At 38.7% G+C, this 16,915-nt stretch overlaps 1 protein-coding gene across 1 annotated transcript in view; it reads left to right on the forward strand.

Annotated features, from left to right (window-relative positions):
- The window catches only part of LOC126248063 (importin-13), a 206,957-nt gene extending 190,439 nt beyond the window's left edge, over positions 1-16,518 (forward strand). The window contains exons 16-18 of the mRNA XM_049948704.1: positions 1,184-1,358; positions 3,341-3,447; positions 16,211-16,518. Coding sequence (XP_049804661.1) covers positions 1,184-1,358; positions 3,341-3,446 — 281 coding nt within the window. The 3' untranslated portion in view covers position 3,447; positions 16,211-16,518. The remainder of the gene's footprint in view (positions 1-1,183; positions 1,359-3,340; positions 3,448-16,210) is intronic.
- The last annotated feature ends 397 nt before the right edge of the window (positions 16,519-16,915 follow it).

Below are 16,915 nucleotides of genomic sequence, written 5' to 3' on the forward strand. Positions count from 1 at the left end.
AAGGCCGTCCTTTGTGGTTGATACCTTAGACAGAATTTTTCTTCAAACCTAGTTAGAAAGGGGGGGGGGGGGGGAGGGGGTTGGAAGAAGAACATATTTAGGCTCCAAGAGAGGCTGGGCAATGACATTTTTCTCACTAGGGTTAAGATTTCGTACTGGCCAGTTCGCTTTAATATAATGCAATTTCCTATCCCTACTGTTTCACTTACATAAGAAGCAGCAATGTTTTGTGTACCCCAGTTGCATTCCTAAGAGTACGGCAGTGACTTTTAGATCACCACAGATTTTCCATTTGCGTTCACGGTATCTGATTGAGTCCAAGAGGGCTGATATCTGCATATGTCTCCATGTGAACTGCATGACCAACAGGAATAGAAGGAAGAAGGGCTGCCATAATGAAGCAGCACAGCTTTCAAACTAAGCTTGGAGGAGACTATGAATAGCCTCCATTCAGTTGGATCATGGTTCAAATTCAAAGATTTCATCAAGCCATTTATATTGTGGCAAACAACAAGATTGTTTGCTTCTCCAAAAAGGGAAGCAGTTCCATGTGACTTTTCTGTACTGTGAGACTGTGACATCACTTTTGAGAAGATTCCATTGCTGTAGTCGACACCCAAGAATTTCTGCCTTCTCCTTAATTCTACTTGACTCAGTGTGTGCAGTTTATCATCTTTTCCCTCATAATCAGGGTCACAAGATGTGGAAGGCTTGTTTGGTTCTTCTTCTTCTTGGTCCACACTGTCTTCATTTTCTACTTCAAACACACAATTTTCAGGTGAAGTGGGAACTGGTAAACTATCTGAATGCAGAATGGGTTGATTAGCAGATCGAAGATTTGGGTAATGAACTGTTGGTCTTTTCTTCATAGACAACACTTCCTTTGTAGGTGTAGGCAAGCAGAAATAGCAGTCATCTGTAAGATCCTGCCAAGCCACAGGCACAGCAAAAGCCATGGATGGTTTCTTATTTTTCAGCCATTCTCACAGTGTAACCGAACATGCGTTGCAACATATATGTGGAGCCCAAGACTTATCTTGGTTCATTTTCATTGTTGGCCGGTGCAACCCAACTACGATAAATTTAAAATGGAAAATTTCGTTTTCTTGTTGTTGTTGATGATGATGATGAACTTGTTGTTATTTATTATAAGTATTATTTCAAGTTTTTGTGTTATGGACAGGAGGAAACTGCCCAAGAACCATGATAGATCATCTGGCTGATCTGTTAATGATGCTCAACAGAAAACAAACGGAAATGTTTGCTCGATGGCTTACTGACAATGTGTCAGCAATTGAGTTCCCGGGGCACGGTGTGAGTCAGAATGCAAGAGCACAGTTTGTACAGATGGTTTTGAGGTATGTGGTATTAAGTTAATTTTACTGAATAATTTTTAAGTCTTTGAGATATGTACGAGTCACTAAATTTTCAGTGATTTGTGCTAGAAATTTGTTTGTGATACTGTGTATGTTAAAATCTTAAAATTTACATCGCAGGTGAATATTTTGAAATCTCATTCATGTTTCATTTCTTGACTACTGATGTATATTTGTACTAACATGGTAGGCAAGTTGTGGTAGAATGTAAATAATTTAGGTCTTGAAGAGATGACTCACTGAAATCGTACTGAAATAGCCCGTACCAGTAAACCCTTGATTCTTTAAAGAATCAAACTCCCGTGCATGAAACAGCTTCAAATGTCATTCTTTACAAATGTTAAATATTTTACTTTAAGCACAGAAGTGAGAAAAAGATTAGGAAAAGTTTGAACTTACACTTAAACTTCGTTGGGGGTATCTAAGTGCTCTCATTATGGAACACTGCATGAATGTGGTCTGGGTAATGTATGCTCCATTTTAAGCAAAAGCGAGTTTTTCACACATTGTTATGTTTATGACATCATACAAGCTATGTATCGTACAATGATATAATTTTGCAGGTACATTCAGTGGTGTACGGGATACCTTCTGCAAACTGTGCTGGGAATAGAGTTGGTAGTAAAGAAGTAATAAATTCAAATGTCTTGCCTGATGCTGAAGTTGTACTGTACGAAGATCAGAAATGTAGAAAGCGATAAAATTTTTTCCTTTCATCATTTTGTGGGAAATGTCAGTGAGAAAAAGTTTTGTAAATGTTTGAAGTTATGTTTAATTTTTGTTGGAAGTCACTAAGTACTCTCATTGTCAAATACTGGATAAATAAAATCCTGTTATTTTCACACCATTAGTTATGCTACCTCAATACAAACACACAGTTTCCAACTGTAATATTTGTCTTATCGTGATAAATGTTTAATATACCTCTCAATGAGTAGATTATGACAGGATTTTAAATTTGGCCAATAATTACACAAAATATTGAAAATCAGATTTATGTTACCCCTGGAAATTATTAGATAGGCATCCTGCAACTGGTACAGGATTATATGCTAGTTGTGAAGTAATACAGATTGTTGTACTATTTTATGAATTTTGATACACTAATACAGTGTTGTTACATGCTACTGCCACAGTGTTAACAAAATGTAAACTCATATTTTTTCAGTTCAGTCATTAATCTTTTCAGAGTTACAGTAGAAGCATCTTATTTTCATGTTGCTGTGGAGAGGAGGAGGATGGGAGAGGGAGTTTTGATATAAGGAAGTATGTCCTCTAATCATGCAACACATTTGAAAAGGAAATATATTACTGTGATCAAACTATTGATTTTGTTTGCTGTACTAACCAGTATGCCTTGAAACGTGTTGTGTACATAACAAAATCTGTGTGAATAACACAGTTTCCAGATGTCCTCCCAACCTGTTCCATTTAACTGCACTATGGTACTGTAATTAATATAAATTTAACAGTAGGTATTACATTTTACGTAGTAGCAGTACAACCAACTGTGGTCATAATTTTGTGTGTGGTTTGCAGATATTAGCTGTCTCCGTAGTTGTAATATCTCATTGTTGTGCTTCCAAGTTCTTCACTGAAGTGGTAGTACAGAGCAAGGTGTTCTGTTGTCACAGGCATGGAGTTATTGCAAGTGTAGTCTGTGGTATTCTACACTTCTGTTATTCATTCACAAGCAACATAGCTGTTGCCTTATGTCACTGACTCGGGCCTACTGCAGAATCCTAGAATTGATTATAAGTTCATTGCTTTATTGTCTTCAAGGTTCCTTCTGAAATCAGTTGTCCTTCGGCAAAATACAGTATTGTTGTAAGTTACAATTTAGAAAAAAAATGAAAAGCACTAATCGAAGTTAGCATATTTCCAAAATATTTTAAGGATCTTATAGCATATATGTTCTGCATTAAAATATTTAATGTGAATGCATTTTTACTGATTCTGTACAGGGAAAGAGCCAACAAGCGGAAGCTACAAGAAATTGTGAGAGGATTCACATTGATTTGCCGTGGCCTTGCTGGTACAGAGTTTGGAGGACAGTTAATCATTTTATAATGTAAGTAACTTATTTTGCAGAGTCTTGTGACTGTCGTTCTCTTGGAAGTCAATAAAATTACTGTTTGTAACTCTTAATGTACACATGTGTCTAGGGGTCCCTAAGGGGAGATGTGCACTGCTATTTCAATACCCACTGAAATCGAATAAAGTCACCAAGTTATACAACAGCAATGCCTTCTCTTAACAAAATACCGTTAATGAGATATTCCTTGAATAAAACAGTGTATCAAATCCACTGATTTATGAATTTCACAATCAGTCATGTTGTGAGTCACATGTAGTTTAGATGGCTGCTGATCAGTACACAAATGTTCAGTTGCCTGTCATGTCCCCGTTTCACATAAAACATTCAAAGTGTGAATTTCCTCAGAAATATTTTAGAGTCCAGAGCTGTCTACATAACATCGAAATCCTTAAGTGGTTGCATAACTTGAAGTTCATCAGCTGTTGGAAATGTTTTTAAAGTTCAATGACTGTTAAAAATATTTCAAAGTGTGATGAAAGTTGAAAATATTTGAAGTCGGACTCTAGTTGGAATATTTTCAAGTCCCACAACACAGCACACTAGCAGAAGTTCCCTGAGTCCAACAACTATTGAAATATTTCATACTCCAGCACCATGTGAAATATTTCAAAATCCTACAACTTAGCAAGTTACCTGAATTTCCAAGTCCACACATGTGACCATTTCACTGCTCATCTCCCGACACTGACTAGCCTGGCAGCCTAAAACCCTAGCTAGCAAAAGACTGTCTTCACAAGTGCCAAGTTGCAGTGACCTTGTTTCATTGCCATTGAAGTTGCATGGTGTTTCATCATTTAAAAGTTATTCAGTTTGTATAGGTGTTATAAATGTCAGGACTGTGCATCATTCCAATGTACATCTTGTGACGTGTGTATAAATTCTTTGTAACTAAAATTTCACCCACAGTCCTGTCTTTATAGTATTGAAATCATTTATAGTATTGAAATCATGCTTTGTAGCATGAAAGTTTACACAAAGACAGGTTACTTAAAAATAGTTATATTATCAAATGTTGAGCAAGTCTAAATCACCAACTTTAATGTGGTGGATGTTATTAGGAGTGGATGCTTTGTGGAGGTGCTGGTTTGGGCAATTGCGGCTTTTGATTCTTCTAACCCAGGCTGTTCCAGCTCGTCGGCTCTGTGGTGAGCCGCGGAGCGCTCCCTGCTCCAGGGAGCCGTGTCGCTCGCTGTGACCATTCAAGTGGGCCAGCATGTGGCACGGCTGGCTGAGGCAGGCGGCAAGGCAAGCGTTTTGATGTGCCACCTGCGTCTTACAAGATCGACAACCTCATACTCTTAGCTGCTAAGACGTGGTGACATGCTACACCAGGAAATACGATGTTCAGGAAATAAATAAGAAACAACTGTTTTACAAGATATTGCATACTAAATTTATTGGGCCTTTGTAGCTTGACATCTTCTTTTCATTACAAGCCTGGAAATATCAGGCATCAAAGTGTTCGCAGCGTTATTGCGGAGGATGGCCTTCATTGTTGCATCCTGAAGAAACGATCGTTCCTTACTTTTTACTCTTTTCATTGCTGAGAAAAGCTGCTCACAACAATACGAGGTGTGGCTAGAAAAAAACCGGACTAGCACTGGTGAAACAATAAAACGAATGCAACAAGGCTGAAAGTCGCGTGGCCTGTCACGTGACTCTCGCTCCGCCTACTGCTCGAGTTTCATCTGCCTCCTGCACTCAGTCTGCCCGTGGCGTCTGTTTTAAGTAGTTGACGTTTTGTCTGTGCGTCGGAAAATGTTGAGTGTACAGAAAGAACAGCGTGTTAACATCAAATTTTGTTTCAAACTAGGAAAATCTGCAAGTGAAACGTTTGTAATGTTACAACAAGTGTACGGCGATGATTGTTTATCGCGAACACAAGTGTTTGAGTGGTTTAAACGATTTAAAGATGGCCGCGAAGACACCAGTGATGACACTCGCACTGGCAGACCATTGTCAGCAAAAACTGATGCAAACATTGAAAAAATCGGTAAACTTGTTCGACAAGATCGCCGTTTAACAATCAGAGCAGTGTCTGAGTTAACAGGAGTTGACAAGGAAAGTGTCGAACAAGTTTACCGATTTTTTCAATGTTTGCATCAGTTTTTGCTGACAATGGTCTGCCAGTGCGAGTGTCATCACTGGTGTCTTCGCGGCCATCTTTAAATCGTTTAAACCACTCAAACACTTGTGTTCGCGATAAACAATCATCGCCGTACACTTGTTGTAACATTACAAACGTTTCACTTGCAGATTTTCCTAGTTTGAAACAAAATTTGATGTTAACACGCTGTTCTTTCTGTACACTCAATATTTTCCGACGCACAGACAAAACGTCAACTACTTAAAACAGACGCCACGGGCAGACTGAGTGCAGGAGGCAGATGAAACTCGAGCAGTAGGCGGAGCGAGAGTCACGTGACAGGCCACGCGACTTTCAGCCTTATTGCATTCGTTTTATTGTTTCACCAGTACTAGTCCGGTTTTTTTCTAGCCACACCTCGTATGTAGATCCAAACGTGCACATGATCTGAGCGGCATTGTTGTGAAGCGTGGGAAATGTTTTTTGCTGTAATGAACGATACCATCGTTACAAATCCAACGTGTTGTAGTACCTCTCTTTCAACAAAGTTGAATTTTGCAAATCAATAATCTCCAATTGAAGTGACGATGACAAGTCATTGGGGGAAACTGAGAACGGAGTGCTGAACACTTTAAGTTCTATTTCCAAACTAGTGAGGTCTGGGAATCGTGTTTCAAATTACGTGATGAGCTGCTTTAACTATGCTTGGTAATTGCCGAAAGTAGTACCTTCAGGTAGTTTTAAAGAAGCAAGACCATTGAAGAACGTTAAATGTCCATTACTCATCTGCCTCTCAAATAAACGTATCTTTTCCATGAACGTTTTGATCGGGTCGTGCATGTCAATGCCCTGCAATGACAGCTTTAAATTATTCAGATGCATAGTTATGTCAGCTAGGAACGCCAGGTCTGATATCCATTTTATATCTTTCAGACAACGCATTTCTTCCCCTTTCATTTCAAGAAAAAGGGATATTTCCTCACGAATGGCAAAGAAAACATCAAAAGCTTTTCCCCGACTCAGCCAACGAACAGTACTGTGGTAAAGTATATCCCCATACTCTGCTTCCATATCTTTCAGGAATCCTTTGAATTGGCGATGATTCATATTGTGACGCCGCTAAAATTCACACACTTCACGACTTCTTTCATTACGCCACCTAGCTCTACTGTTTCAGCACACAGTGCCTCTTGGTGAATAAAACAATGAAGAATCAAAATGTCTTTCCCGAATTCGTCCCTGAGTTTATTTTTCAAACGAGAAGCAAAACCTTTGTGAAGCCCGATCATTTGTGGAGCACCGTCTGTCGCTACACAATGGAGCTTATCCCACGGCAAATTCGTATTGTCCACTGATTCAAAATGTCACGTCCTGTTGCAGTGTAATTGAGTGGTACCACATCCAAGAGTTCTTCAGTTACTTGCAGCTCCATGTCAACACCACACACAAAGACTGTAAGCTGAGCACAGTCCGATGTGTCGGTGCTGTCGTGAAGCACTAGCGAAAATGCAACACAGCTCTCCGCCTTTTTCCTGAGCAGTGTCTCTAAATCCGCTGCCATGTCCAGGATTCGACGAGACATTGTTTGCTTCGACAGGCAAACCCCTTCAATTGCCTGCACCGCCCTTGGAAACAAACATTCTGCAACTGCTACCATGCAAGATTTTACGAGTGGTCCCACCGAAAACGGCTTGCTACTTGTCGCAGTGATGTGAGCGACACTGTAGCTTGCTCAAATTGCAGATTCAGTGGTGTTTTCTCTGCTCTCATTCACCTGAAAATTATAAACGCATTACAGAACACAAACTATGTTGCATGTTTTGATACCCTCCATACTACGAAACCGTTTTTAATCTTATGTCTCCTGGTATGTATGTCGTTCTTAAACCTGGCTAGCAGTTCTCTGCATGCAACGCCTTCTACCTGATCGTAGTGTGCTGCGTGAAGATGTGTATAATGTCATTGTATATTGTACCTCTTCGCAGAATTAAATACTTTGACATACAAGAAACTGATGACGACCATCCCTCTCAATGAATAGAAAAGTATCCTCCAATAGATGTACAGGGCTCCCGCGGCTAGTCATAGCTGTCATTGAACATGGATTATGGCGTCAGTTGCGGCCAGGGGGCAGTGAGTTCGCTTTCCCCCTCCACGCGGGCTCCAAGCTGTCGCAGTGAGCGCTCCGGAGCGCTCTGGCTCCCTGGAGCTCGGTTGGAACAGCCTGTTCTAACCCATTGGCCTACCCACTATCTCCTGATTGCTTGGGCTATAGTAAGCAAGGAGGTTGGTCGTGAGCTAGTGAACGGTTTTGCCAAGTGCTCGAACCAGCGCAAAATGTTGTGAAATAATAAACATCATTTGGGCACAACCAGTAATTTTCGGATGTCTGGGAAGTAAATATGACCAATTCGTCAGTGAACAAAAATTATTTATTATTTGCAAGTGGGTAATGTGTATTAACAATTTGTAAATTAATGCTTAGCTTTTAAATTTACCTTTGTCAACAGTTATGGACAATTGATAATAATCAACTGTGTGATATTTTTCGAAACAGTGAGGTACATGTAACACAACTTGACTGTTTTTACATTCCCACATTGTTTCATTCCTTTACTCTTTTTTGTACATACTTTGCAAGCCCTTATTGGATGATTTTTCATGATGTGGGATCTATATGTTTTGGAAAATAATCACAATGTTACGCGTGTAGCGTCAATGGTATAACTTCAGTTACAAGTTGGGATTTTCAGTGGTAGTCTTATTTAATTCTGCTTCATATAATAGATCTTCCTCCACATCATGACTGCAGTATTTTCTCATTGTTCCTACATCATTTAACTCTTTATCTCTCTTTCCATTGAATAACCAACGTGAACCCTGTGCTCCAGATGTGTTAACGCATGTGGCAGCTGCTGTCCTCGGATGCTTTGGACGCACTTATGTGCACCTTTGATGCTGCCATCTGGTGCTCTAGACATGTATATGTGCAGCCACTTGCTGCTGCCTTTGTGCTCCTGATGTGTTAACACGGCCGGCCGCTCAGATCTCTGCTCCGGACGCATTAATGCAGGAGGCACTTAGTGGCCAGGTGGAGTCGCCCAATAGCTGCATTTCCACCCAGAGTGTTCAGCAGCTTTCCATCAATTGATCATTCGGCCTGTGTGCTTTTGCTCCTGTTATCGTATTTGTGTTGCTGCTTTCATCTTAATTTTTGACAGAAAATCACACGCTATTGAGGTTGTACAGAGAAAGAAACCATGAAGACTGTGACGGGCAATTACACATAGTACTTGGCATCACAGGATAAAAGAAACTGAAGCAGTGTTAGACACCTCCATACACAAAATTATTTCAATAGTGTTGCTAGAAAGACTGCTTGGCTAGCTGGTATCATTACATGTTGCTGTAACGTGTTGTAAAGGATGTAATTAAACAAAAGATCTCAGTGGAAACTGAAATAATTAAAGCATTTAGTTACTTAGTGGTTATATCTTTTGACATAACAAAAACCAGGTTTCGATTAAAGATGAGTATCCCACATAGAATATTGTAAATATTAATGTGTTCAATGGCACAATATTCTTTTTGGACTAGATATGAAATGCAGTTGAAAGAAGTACATCTTTCCATTGATAAAAAACATCTATATCTTGATAGGTAAAAATGTTTCGAGTATTAATCAGACAGCAATGTAAACAACTCTTTGCATGCTGTCATTTGTAAAAAAACCTCTTTTCTGTATCTTGAACTATTAATGAAATATGGCAAATAGTATGATTGGCATTCCGCACGGAAGGAACACTGGGCACAATATGCGGAACCCTCCCATGGATATAAGAACAAATATCTTGAGAATGGTTATATATATTAGTCTGCTCTCAACTGCAGACAGCTGTCAATGGTGAAGGTTAAGCAAGCAGCATAGGGTGGGGAGGGGTAAGGATAGAAGGATAGGATTGGGGAAAGTGCAGTGCTGCTTGTGGAAGCATACAGGGACACGGTAGGGACAGGTATGGCTGCTACGTACAGTCAGGAGGATGGGGCAGGGGGGAGGCAGAAGAAAAGAGAAATTGATAAATGGGGGGAAAAAAGACCAATGGGTATGTTGCAGGAGAGGTGGTAATGCAGTGCTGGAGTGAGAGCAGGGATGGAGATAAATAAGTTAGGGATGGAGATAAATAAGTTAAGGACAGAGACTAGCAAAGGCCAAGGCCAGGGGATTTATGGGAACACAGGGAGAGTTCCCACCTAAGCAAGTTTGCTCCAGTTTCACAGCCTGCACCATATGGATCCTTCCACAGCCTGGAACTCTCCCCTCCTCCCAAACCTCTAGCAGCCTTACCCTGTCCCTGCACCCTGCATGCTCCCACAACTAGCACTACATCTTCCCCACCCCTACTTTGCTATACCTCTGCCTCCCTGCCTCATGCTTGCCCTACCACTCACACCAGACTGCTGCTCCCACGAGGCACAGTTTCTGTCCGCAGTCTGGCCACAGTGGCCGGAGACACTCGAGTGTGAGTTGTGCTCGTGGGACTGTACGCGTGTTTTCTACTTCAGAAGAAAGCCTTTTAGCTGGAAACTTAAATGTATAGCAGACTTTTTGTTGTGCCTACCTGTGATTCAATGTCTCCCCTATATGATGAGTAGGAATCTATCCTTTTCTCAAATTATTTTATTTTATTTTTTTTTTCAGTGAAAGAAAGATTAACTTTCTTGACAGTTTTTAACTTGGTTTTAAAAATAGAGTATCAACTGTATATTTTTTGGAATACAATAACTATGCCACATAAATAATTGACCTCCAAGCTTTAATGCACTGAAAACCGCAGGAAAACTGTACAGTTACATGTATCAGTATTTTTAAAAAAAATATGCCAAAGAAAATGGCAAACAAAGTGCACTGAAACAACACTCTCTAAATGACATTCTCTAAATGAAATTTTGAGTTTCTGATCTCTAGAATGAAAGAAGCCCAAAACAGAAATGCTTTCTTGGCAAAAAAGAGCTCGAACAAAATAGAGTGTAGGAACTAAAAGTATAACTTTCTACGAATTTAAAAGGTGTTTCCAACTAAGTAATTATAAAGTACTGAAATAGCGTTTTTTCCTTAAGTTTGATTTTAAATATGATACAATTGTGATTTTTCAAATACACAGTTATATTAAGATATTCTCATTACTCCTCCAATCTTTAGCATCTCCTAAATTATTAAAAACATACTGCAAACACTCGCTCAAACTCTGTGTGTGTTCTTGTGTGTATTTTCCAGGTTTAGAGTTTGGCACAGAAGATCAATATATTTCTGAGACTTGTTTCAGTTTCATTTATAACTTGCATCGATTGTACAGGCCCAGACATTGCTATCAGTACACTGTCAATCACAGATGCTGAAGTCCAAAACTTTGTCGATTATCCGAAATACAGTTGGAATTGAATATACAATTACAAATGTCATTTGTGTCTAACTCCAGCAATTTCAAAAAGTTACTTTTTTTCATGAAGGCACAAATACCTGAATTTTCTATCTCTTGAAATTTCTCCCATTCCTTATTATCACATAACATTAGCTCTTGAATTACTGTGAACAATTTCCTAAAAAAAATTATTAATGAACGGTTCTAAACTTTAAGTACTGTAAGAGTTACATTCATGCGAAAGTAGAGTAGTTTGACAACAATACATACTGCTCAGCCAAGAAAAGAGTGTACCGTTTCTTGCTTCATAGTGTATGGGAGAAATATACCTTGGTAATATTGAAGCCACTCAGAAAATAATTTGTTGGCTGACTATATATGAAGTAATACTAAAATAAATTGTTTCATTCTTGGAGAACTTTGTTAGTTGTGGCAGTCAAAATGGCAACTCATGGTATTGAATAGTAAAAATGATTGTCTATGAGGGAGCTTCAGTATCAAGTCTAATTGCTCTGATATTTTCTTTTTTAACAGCAAACCTCTCTAATGAAGCTCAATGCCTCTCTCACAGCATCTACCACAGGAGTTTACCAACCATCCCTGCAACTACTTACCACCAACATAACCAAAAATGTGAACAAACGTGCCACTATTTCTTGGATGTTCTGTATCTCCTGCAGTAATCTTACTTGTTAGGTGTCCCAAGCAGCTGAGCATACTCAAGAATCAAGTGAACAAGTGATCTGTAAGCCAATTCTTTCATAGATAAATTACATTTTCTCACAATTTTTCCAATGAATCTCAGCCTGGCGTTTGCTTTCCTACCAGTTTTATGTGGTCGTAGCAATTTAGATCACTCCAGACAGTTACTCCTGGAAATATTACAGTTGTTACAGTTAACAGTGATTTATCACCAATAGTGTAATTGAACAGTAATAAGTCTTCCCTTCTATTTATACAGAGTATGATACATTGATTTACATTGAAACTAATCTGCCAGTCACTGCACAAAACACCAATCCTCTGCAAGCCTTTCTACACTTCACCGTATTGTTTTGGCATTGCAACTTTTCTATATATAATGGATGACACATTGTCATGTGTTCAACAGTATAACTTTTTTAAAATATTTATTATAACAGCCTCAGTTTCAATTGCTCGCATTTGGTAACAATTTTTATTAATTTTAATGGTCTTTTCACATCTGATTGGTCAAGAATCATGAGTGAACAGTACTATGGTGCACTTGCTACATCATCAGTGGCATCCAGCACTTCACTTTCCTTCATCTGACAGCTTCAGCCCCAAAGAGCTCCACGGAGCCTTTGACATTATATACCAGTTCATATTCTAGCCAAGGCACAAGTCTCAACATTTCACCTAAATGACAAGATGGCCAGCAAAGAGTTCACTGTCCACCTTGCAGGGAGATTATTTGGACTTAACAGAACCCAAAATATCTAGGAATCACGCTTCATAGGGAGCTCAGCAGTCAAAATCAAAATGCAAAATAACATCCCGAACTCTGTGCCACATCATGGGGATCAACTGCATCAACACTCCATACTTCAGCTCTGGGATTGATTTACTCTGTTGTGGAATACTGCTCTCCAGATTGGACTAATAGTACTCACACAAATCTTGTTGGTACACAACTGAACAATACCATGCATCTGGTACCACCAGACCCACACCCACTTTCTGGCTACCCATACTCAGCCACATATCACCTCCACCCCTGTGCAGGAAAGTACACTTGTATGGGAGTACAATCAAACAACAGAAAAATCCTAACCTCCTTGTTCAGCCAGACATTCCAAGGACCGGCAAAGGTACGCTTCGCTCCCACCACCTACCCCTGGGAACCACTAGAATGTTAAGTGGAAATCACTTTAATACTGATGACTGCTGGAGACACACATGGCAGATTAATGCTATGACAGACCAACTTAAGATTCCAAGGCTACTGACCAAGTCACTTGGCTTTTAATTGCCACGCAAGATGTGGTTGATACTCACCTGAATAATAGCTGCCAGTGGGAGGTGTGCTGAGTCTTTGCACACATCTGCTGGCCTACATGTATTCATAACTGCAATAACTCAAGGGAAGGATGAATCTCTCAGTGATCACTAATACATTGGCAGTCATTGGGAGCCACATTATTAACTTTTTAACTACATGTTTGTTCATTGCATTCACGAACTGTCAGCAATGAGGTTGAGCGGACATGCAGGCCACTAATCAAATACTTATCATCCAATTTTACAAAAACTACTTGGTGAAAAAATTTGATTCTTTCACATCCTACAGTAATATATCTTCGTCTGATAACAAACTGAATTACTTTTCGTTAACAAACTGAATTACTTTTCGTTACTTGTCTTAAGTTACCATGCTGCATCCAATGAAGTAGCATTGCACAGTATTTTAAAATTTTCATAAAGGTAAAGACACAATGAATAGATTTTGGTATGATTTGTTTTACGTTGTTGACTGCAGTGAATGAAATGTGGCGAAGATATCGAAATTGCATTTAAAGCTCAGATTAGAGAGATATATATCACTGTTCTCAAGACATTGTTTTTATATCTATAGGGGAGTTGCACGAATTGTCAGCAATGTACTTGAGTGGATGTACCGAACACTATTAAACATGTATCATCCAGTTTTAAGTAAACTATTTGGCAAAAAATTGATTCTTTTGCATCTTATAGCATATCTTTGTTTGATAAATGATGGGATTTCCTTTCATTATTTATCTTAGTTATTATGCTGCATCAAAGTTTTTTGCAGAGGTAAAAACACGTTGCATGGACTATGCATATGGTTCATTTTATGTCGCTGATTGCAGTGTATCAGATCTAGGTAATACATTAAAATTGTATTTAAAGTTGAGAGCAGACTAATATATATAACCATTCTCAAGATATTTGTTCTTATATCCACGGGAGGGTTCCGCATATTGTGCCCAGTGTTCCTTCCGTGAGGAATGCCAATCATACTATTTGCCATATTTCATTAATAGTTCAAGATAAAGAAAAGAGGTTTTTTTACAAATGACAGCATGCAAAGAGTTGTTTACATTGCTGTCTGATTAATACTCGAAACATTTTTACCTATCAAGATATAGATGTTTTTTATCAATGGAAAGATGTACTTCTTTCAACTGCATTTCATATCTAGTCCAAAAAGAATATTGTGCCATTGAACACATTAATATTTACAATATTCTATGTGGGATACTCATCTTTAATCGAAACCTGGTTTTTGTTATGTCAAAAGATATAACCACTAAGTAACTAAATGCTTTAATTATTTCAGTTTCCACTGAGATCTTTTGTTTAATTACATCCTTTACAACACGTTACAGCAACATGTAATGATACCAGCTAGCCAAGCAGTCTTTCTAGCAACACTATTGAAATAATTTTGTGTATGGAGGTGTCTAACACTGCTTCAGTTTCTTTTATCCTGTGATGCCAAGTACTATGTGTAATTGCCCGTCACAGTCTTCATGGTTTCTTTCTCTGTACAACCTCAATAGCGTGTGATTTTCTGTCAAAAATTAAGATGAAAGCAGCAACACAAATACGATAACAGGAGCAAAAGCACACAGGCCGAATGATCAATTGATGGAAAGCTGCTGAACACTCTGGGTGGAAATGCAGCTATTGGGCGACTCCACCTGGCCACTAAGTGCCTCCTGCATTAATGCGTCCGGAGCAGAGATCTGAGCGGCCGGCCGTGTTAACACATCAGGAGCACAAAGGCAGCAGCAAGTGGCTGCACATATACATGTCTAGAGCACCAGATGGCAGCATCAAAGGTGCACATAAGTGCGTCCAAAGCATCCGAGGACAGCAGCTGCCACATGCGTTAACACATCTGGAGCACAGGGTTCACGTTGGTTATTCAATGGAAAGAGAGATAAAGAGTTAAATGATGTAGGAACAATGAGAAAATACTGCAGTCATGATGTGGAGGAAGATCTATTATATGAAGCAGAATTAAATAAGACTACCACTGAAAATCCCAACTTGTAACTGAAGTTATACCATTGACGCTACACGCGTAACATTGTGATTATTTTCCAAAACATATAGATCCCACATCATGAAAAATCATCCAATAAGGGCTTGCAAAGTATGTACAAAAAAGAGTAAAGGAATGAAACAATGTGGGAATGTAAAAACAGTCAAGTTGTGTTACATGTACCTCACTGTTTCGAAAAATATCACACAGTTGATTATTATCAATTGTCCATAACTGTTGACAAAGGTAAATTTAAAAGCTAAGCATTAATTTACAAATTGTTAATACACATTACCCACTTGCAAATAATAAATAATTTTTGTTCACTGACGAATTGGTCATATTTACTTCCCAGACATCCGAAAATTACTGGTTGTGCCCAAATGATGTTTATTATTTCACAACATTTGGCGCTGGTTCGAGCACTTGGCAAAACCGTTCACTAGCTCACGACCAACCTCTTTGCTTACTATAGCCCAAGCAATCAGGAGATAGTGGGTAGGCCAATGGGTTAGAACAGGCTGTTCCAACCGAGCTCCAGGGAGCCAGAGTGGCTAGAAACAGTGTGTGTGTGTGTGTGTGTGTGTGTGTGTGTGTGTGTGTGTGAGGGTTGTGCTTGTATGAATGTGTGCGTGTGCTTTTTACTTTGGAAGAAGGCCTTTTGACCAAAAGCTTAAATATATGGCAGTCTTTTTGTTGTGTCTGTCTGTGACTCAACGTAGTCTCCCCTAGGTGGTGGGTAGCAATCTATCCTTTACGTATTATAATTTAGTCTGATATAAATGTGCATAAATATGAAAAAGCAGGTATCAGTTACTGGGAGGAATGTAATGGAGACCAACAGCCTAAACATGATGTGCACACTCGCATGCGAGACAGTGCGCGGCCACACACACACACACACACACACACACACACACACACACACAGAGAGAGAGAGAGAGAGAGAGAGAGAGAGAGAGATTGCCTTGACTTCAGTAGTGATGGCAAACAAAACAAAATTTTTCACTCTCAGCATGTGTATTTATACAGATAAGTGTCATCTGTTCATTCATTATTAATACTATATAACTGTATTTGACTTGCTCCATAATTTTTATTTTTTGACCTCAGCAAAAGAATGAAAGCATTTTCATAGTAGTTAAAGGCACCTATCACACCTCCATAAAACTAATGAACTCATTGTATTTCTTACAGGAACCATTTCATTGCTACAGTTTCACATGATGTAAGAAAGATGCAGCTTCAAGAGATCTATTTTGGATATACTGCATTTTTAAAGAAAGAAGAATGAATTATGTTTCTCATTTCCTAAAGGTGCTTAAGTTGAGGACTGTTGTGACTATTAATGTAGAAAAATAGGGTTGTTGTAAAAACAGAGATATTTGTGTGCTGGATTCAAATAATATTTGGTATGTGCGTGTGTTTTATAATAAAAGTAGTGACATTTTCTATTGATGTACACAGAAAAATAGTGAAAAAAGCGATATTAAAAAAAAAGAAAACCCTAAGACATTTACAACTGAAGACAGTTACGAACTTATTGATCTTTCTATTGTTTTCCCTATTTAGTGTATATTGTGTTGTTTTGCAAATTTGTAGCAGTAGAAATTTGACCATTCCTTTTTTTTTTAAATTATTGTTTTTCTTAACATTTTCAAACTAGTGGATTCTGTTCATTGGTGTGTTCGTATACTGTTAATTTGAATTTGATTATCTTTGTATGTTAGATCTCTCTTGCTAATTTTTATGACTTCGAGTTATGTCAGAATTGTAGGAGTGAATCACTTTTTCATAAGCATGTACCTGATTAGCCAGTAGATTATTGCTTGCTTTTGTTCATGTAATTTAAAATTTTTTTGTTTAACAAGTTACTGGGGATTTTACATAGTAACTGAAAAC

Source organism: Schistocerca nitens, chromosome 3, assembly GCF_023898315.1.
Source record: "Schistocerca nitens isolate TAMUIC-IGC-003100 chromosome 3, iqSchNite1.1, whole genome shotgun sequence".
In the NCBI taxonomy this organism is placed as follows: Eukaryota; Metazoa; Arthropoda; class Insecta; order Orthoptera; family Acrididae; genus Schistocerca; species Schistocerca nitens.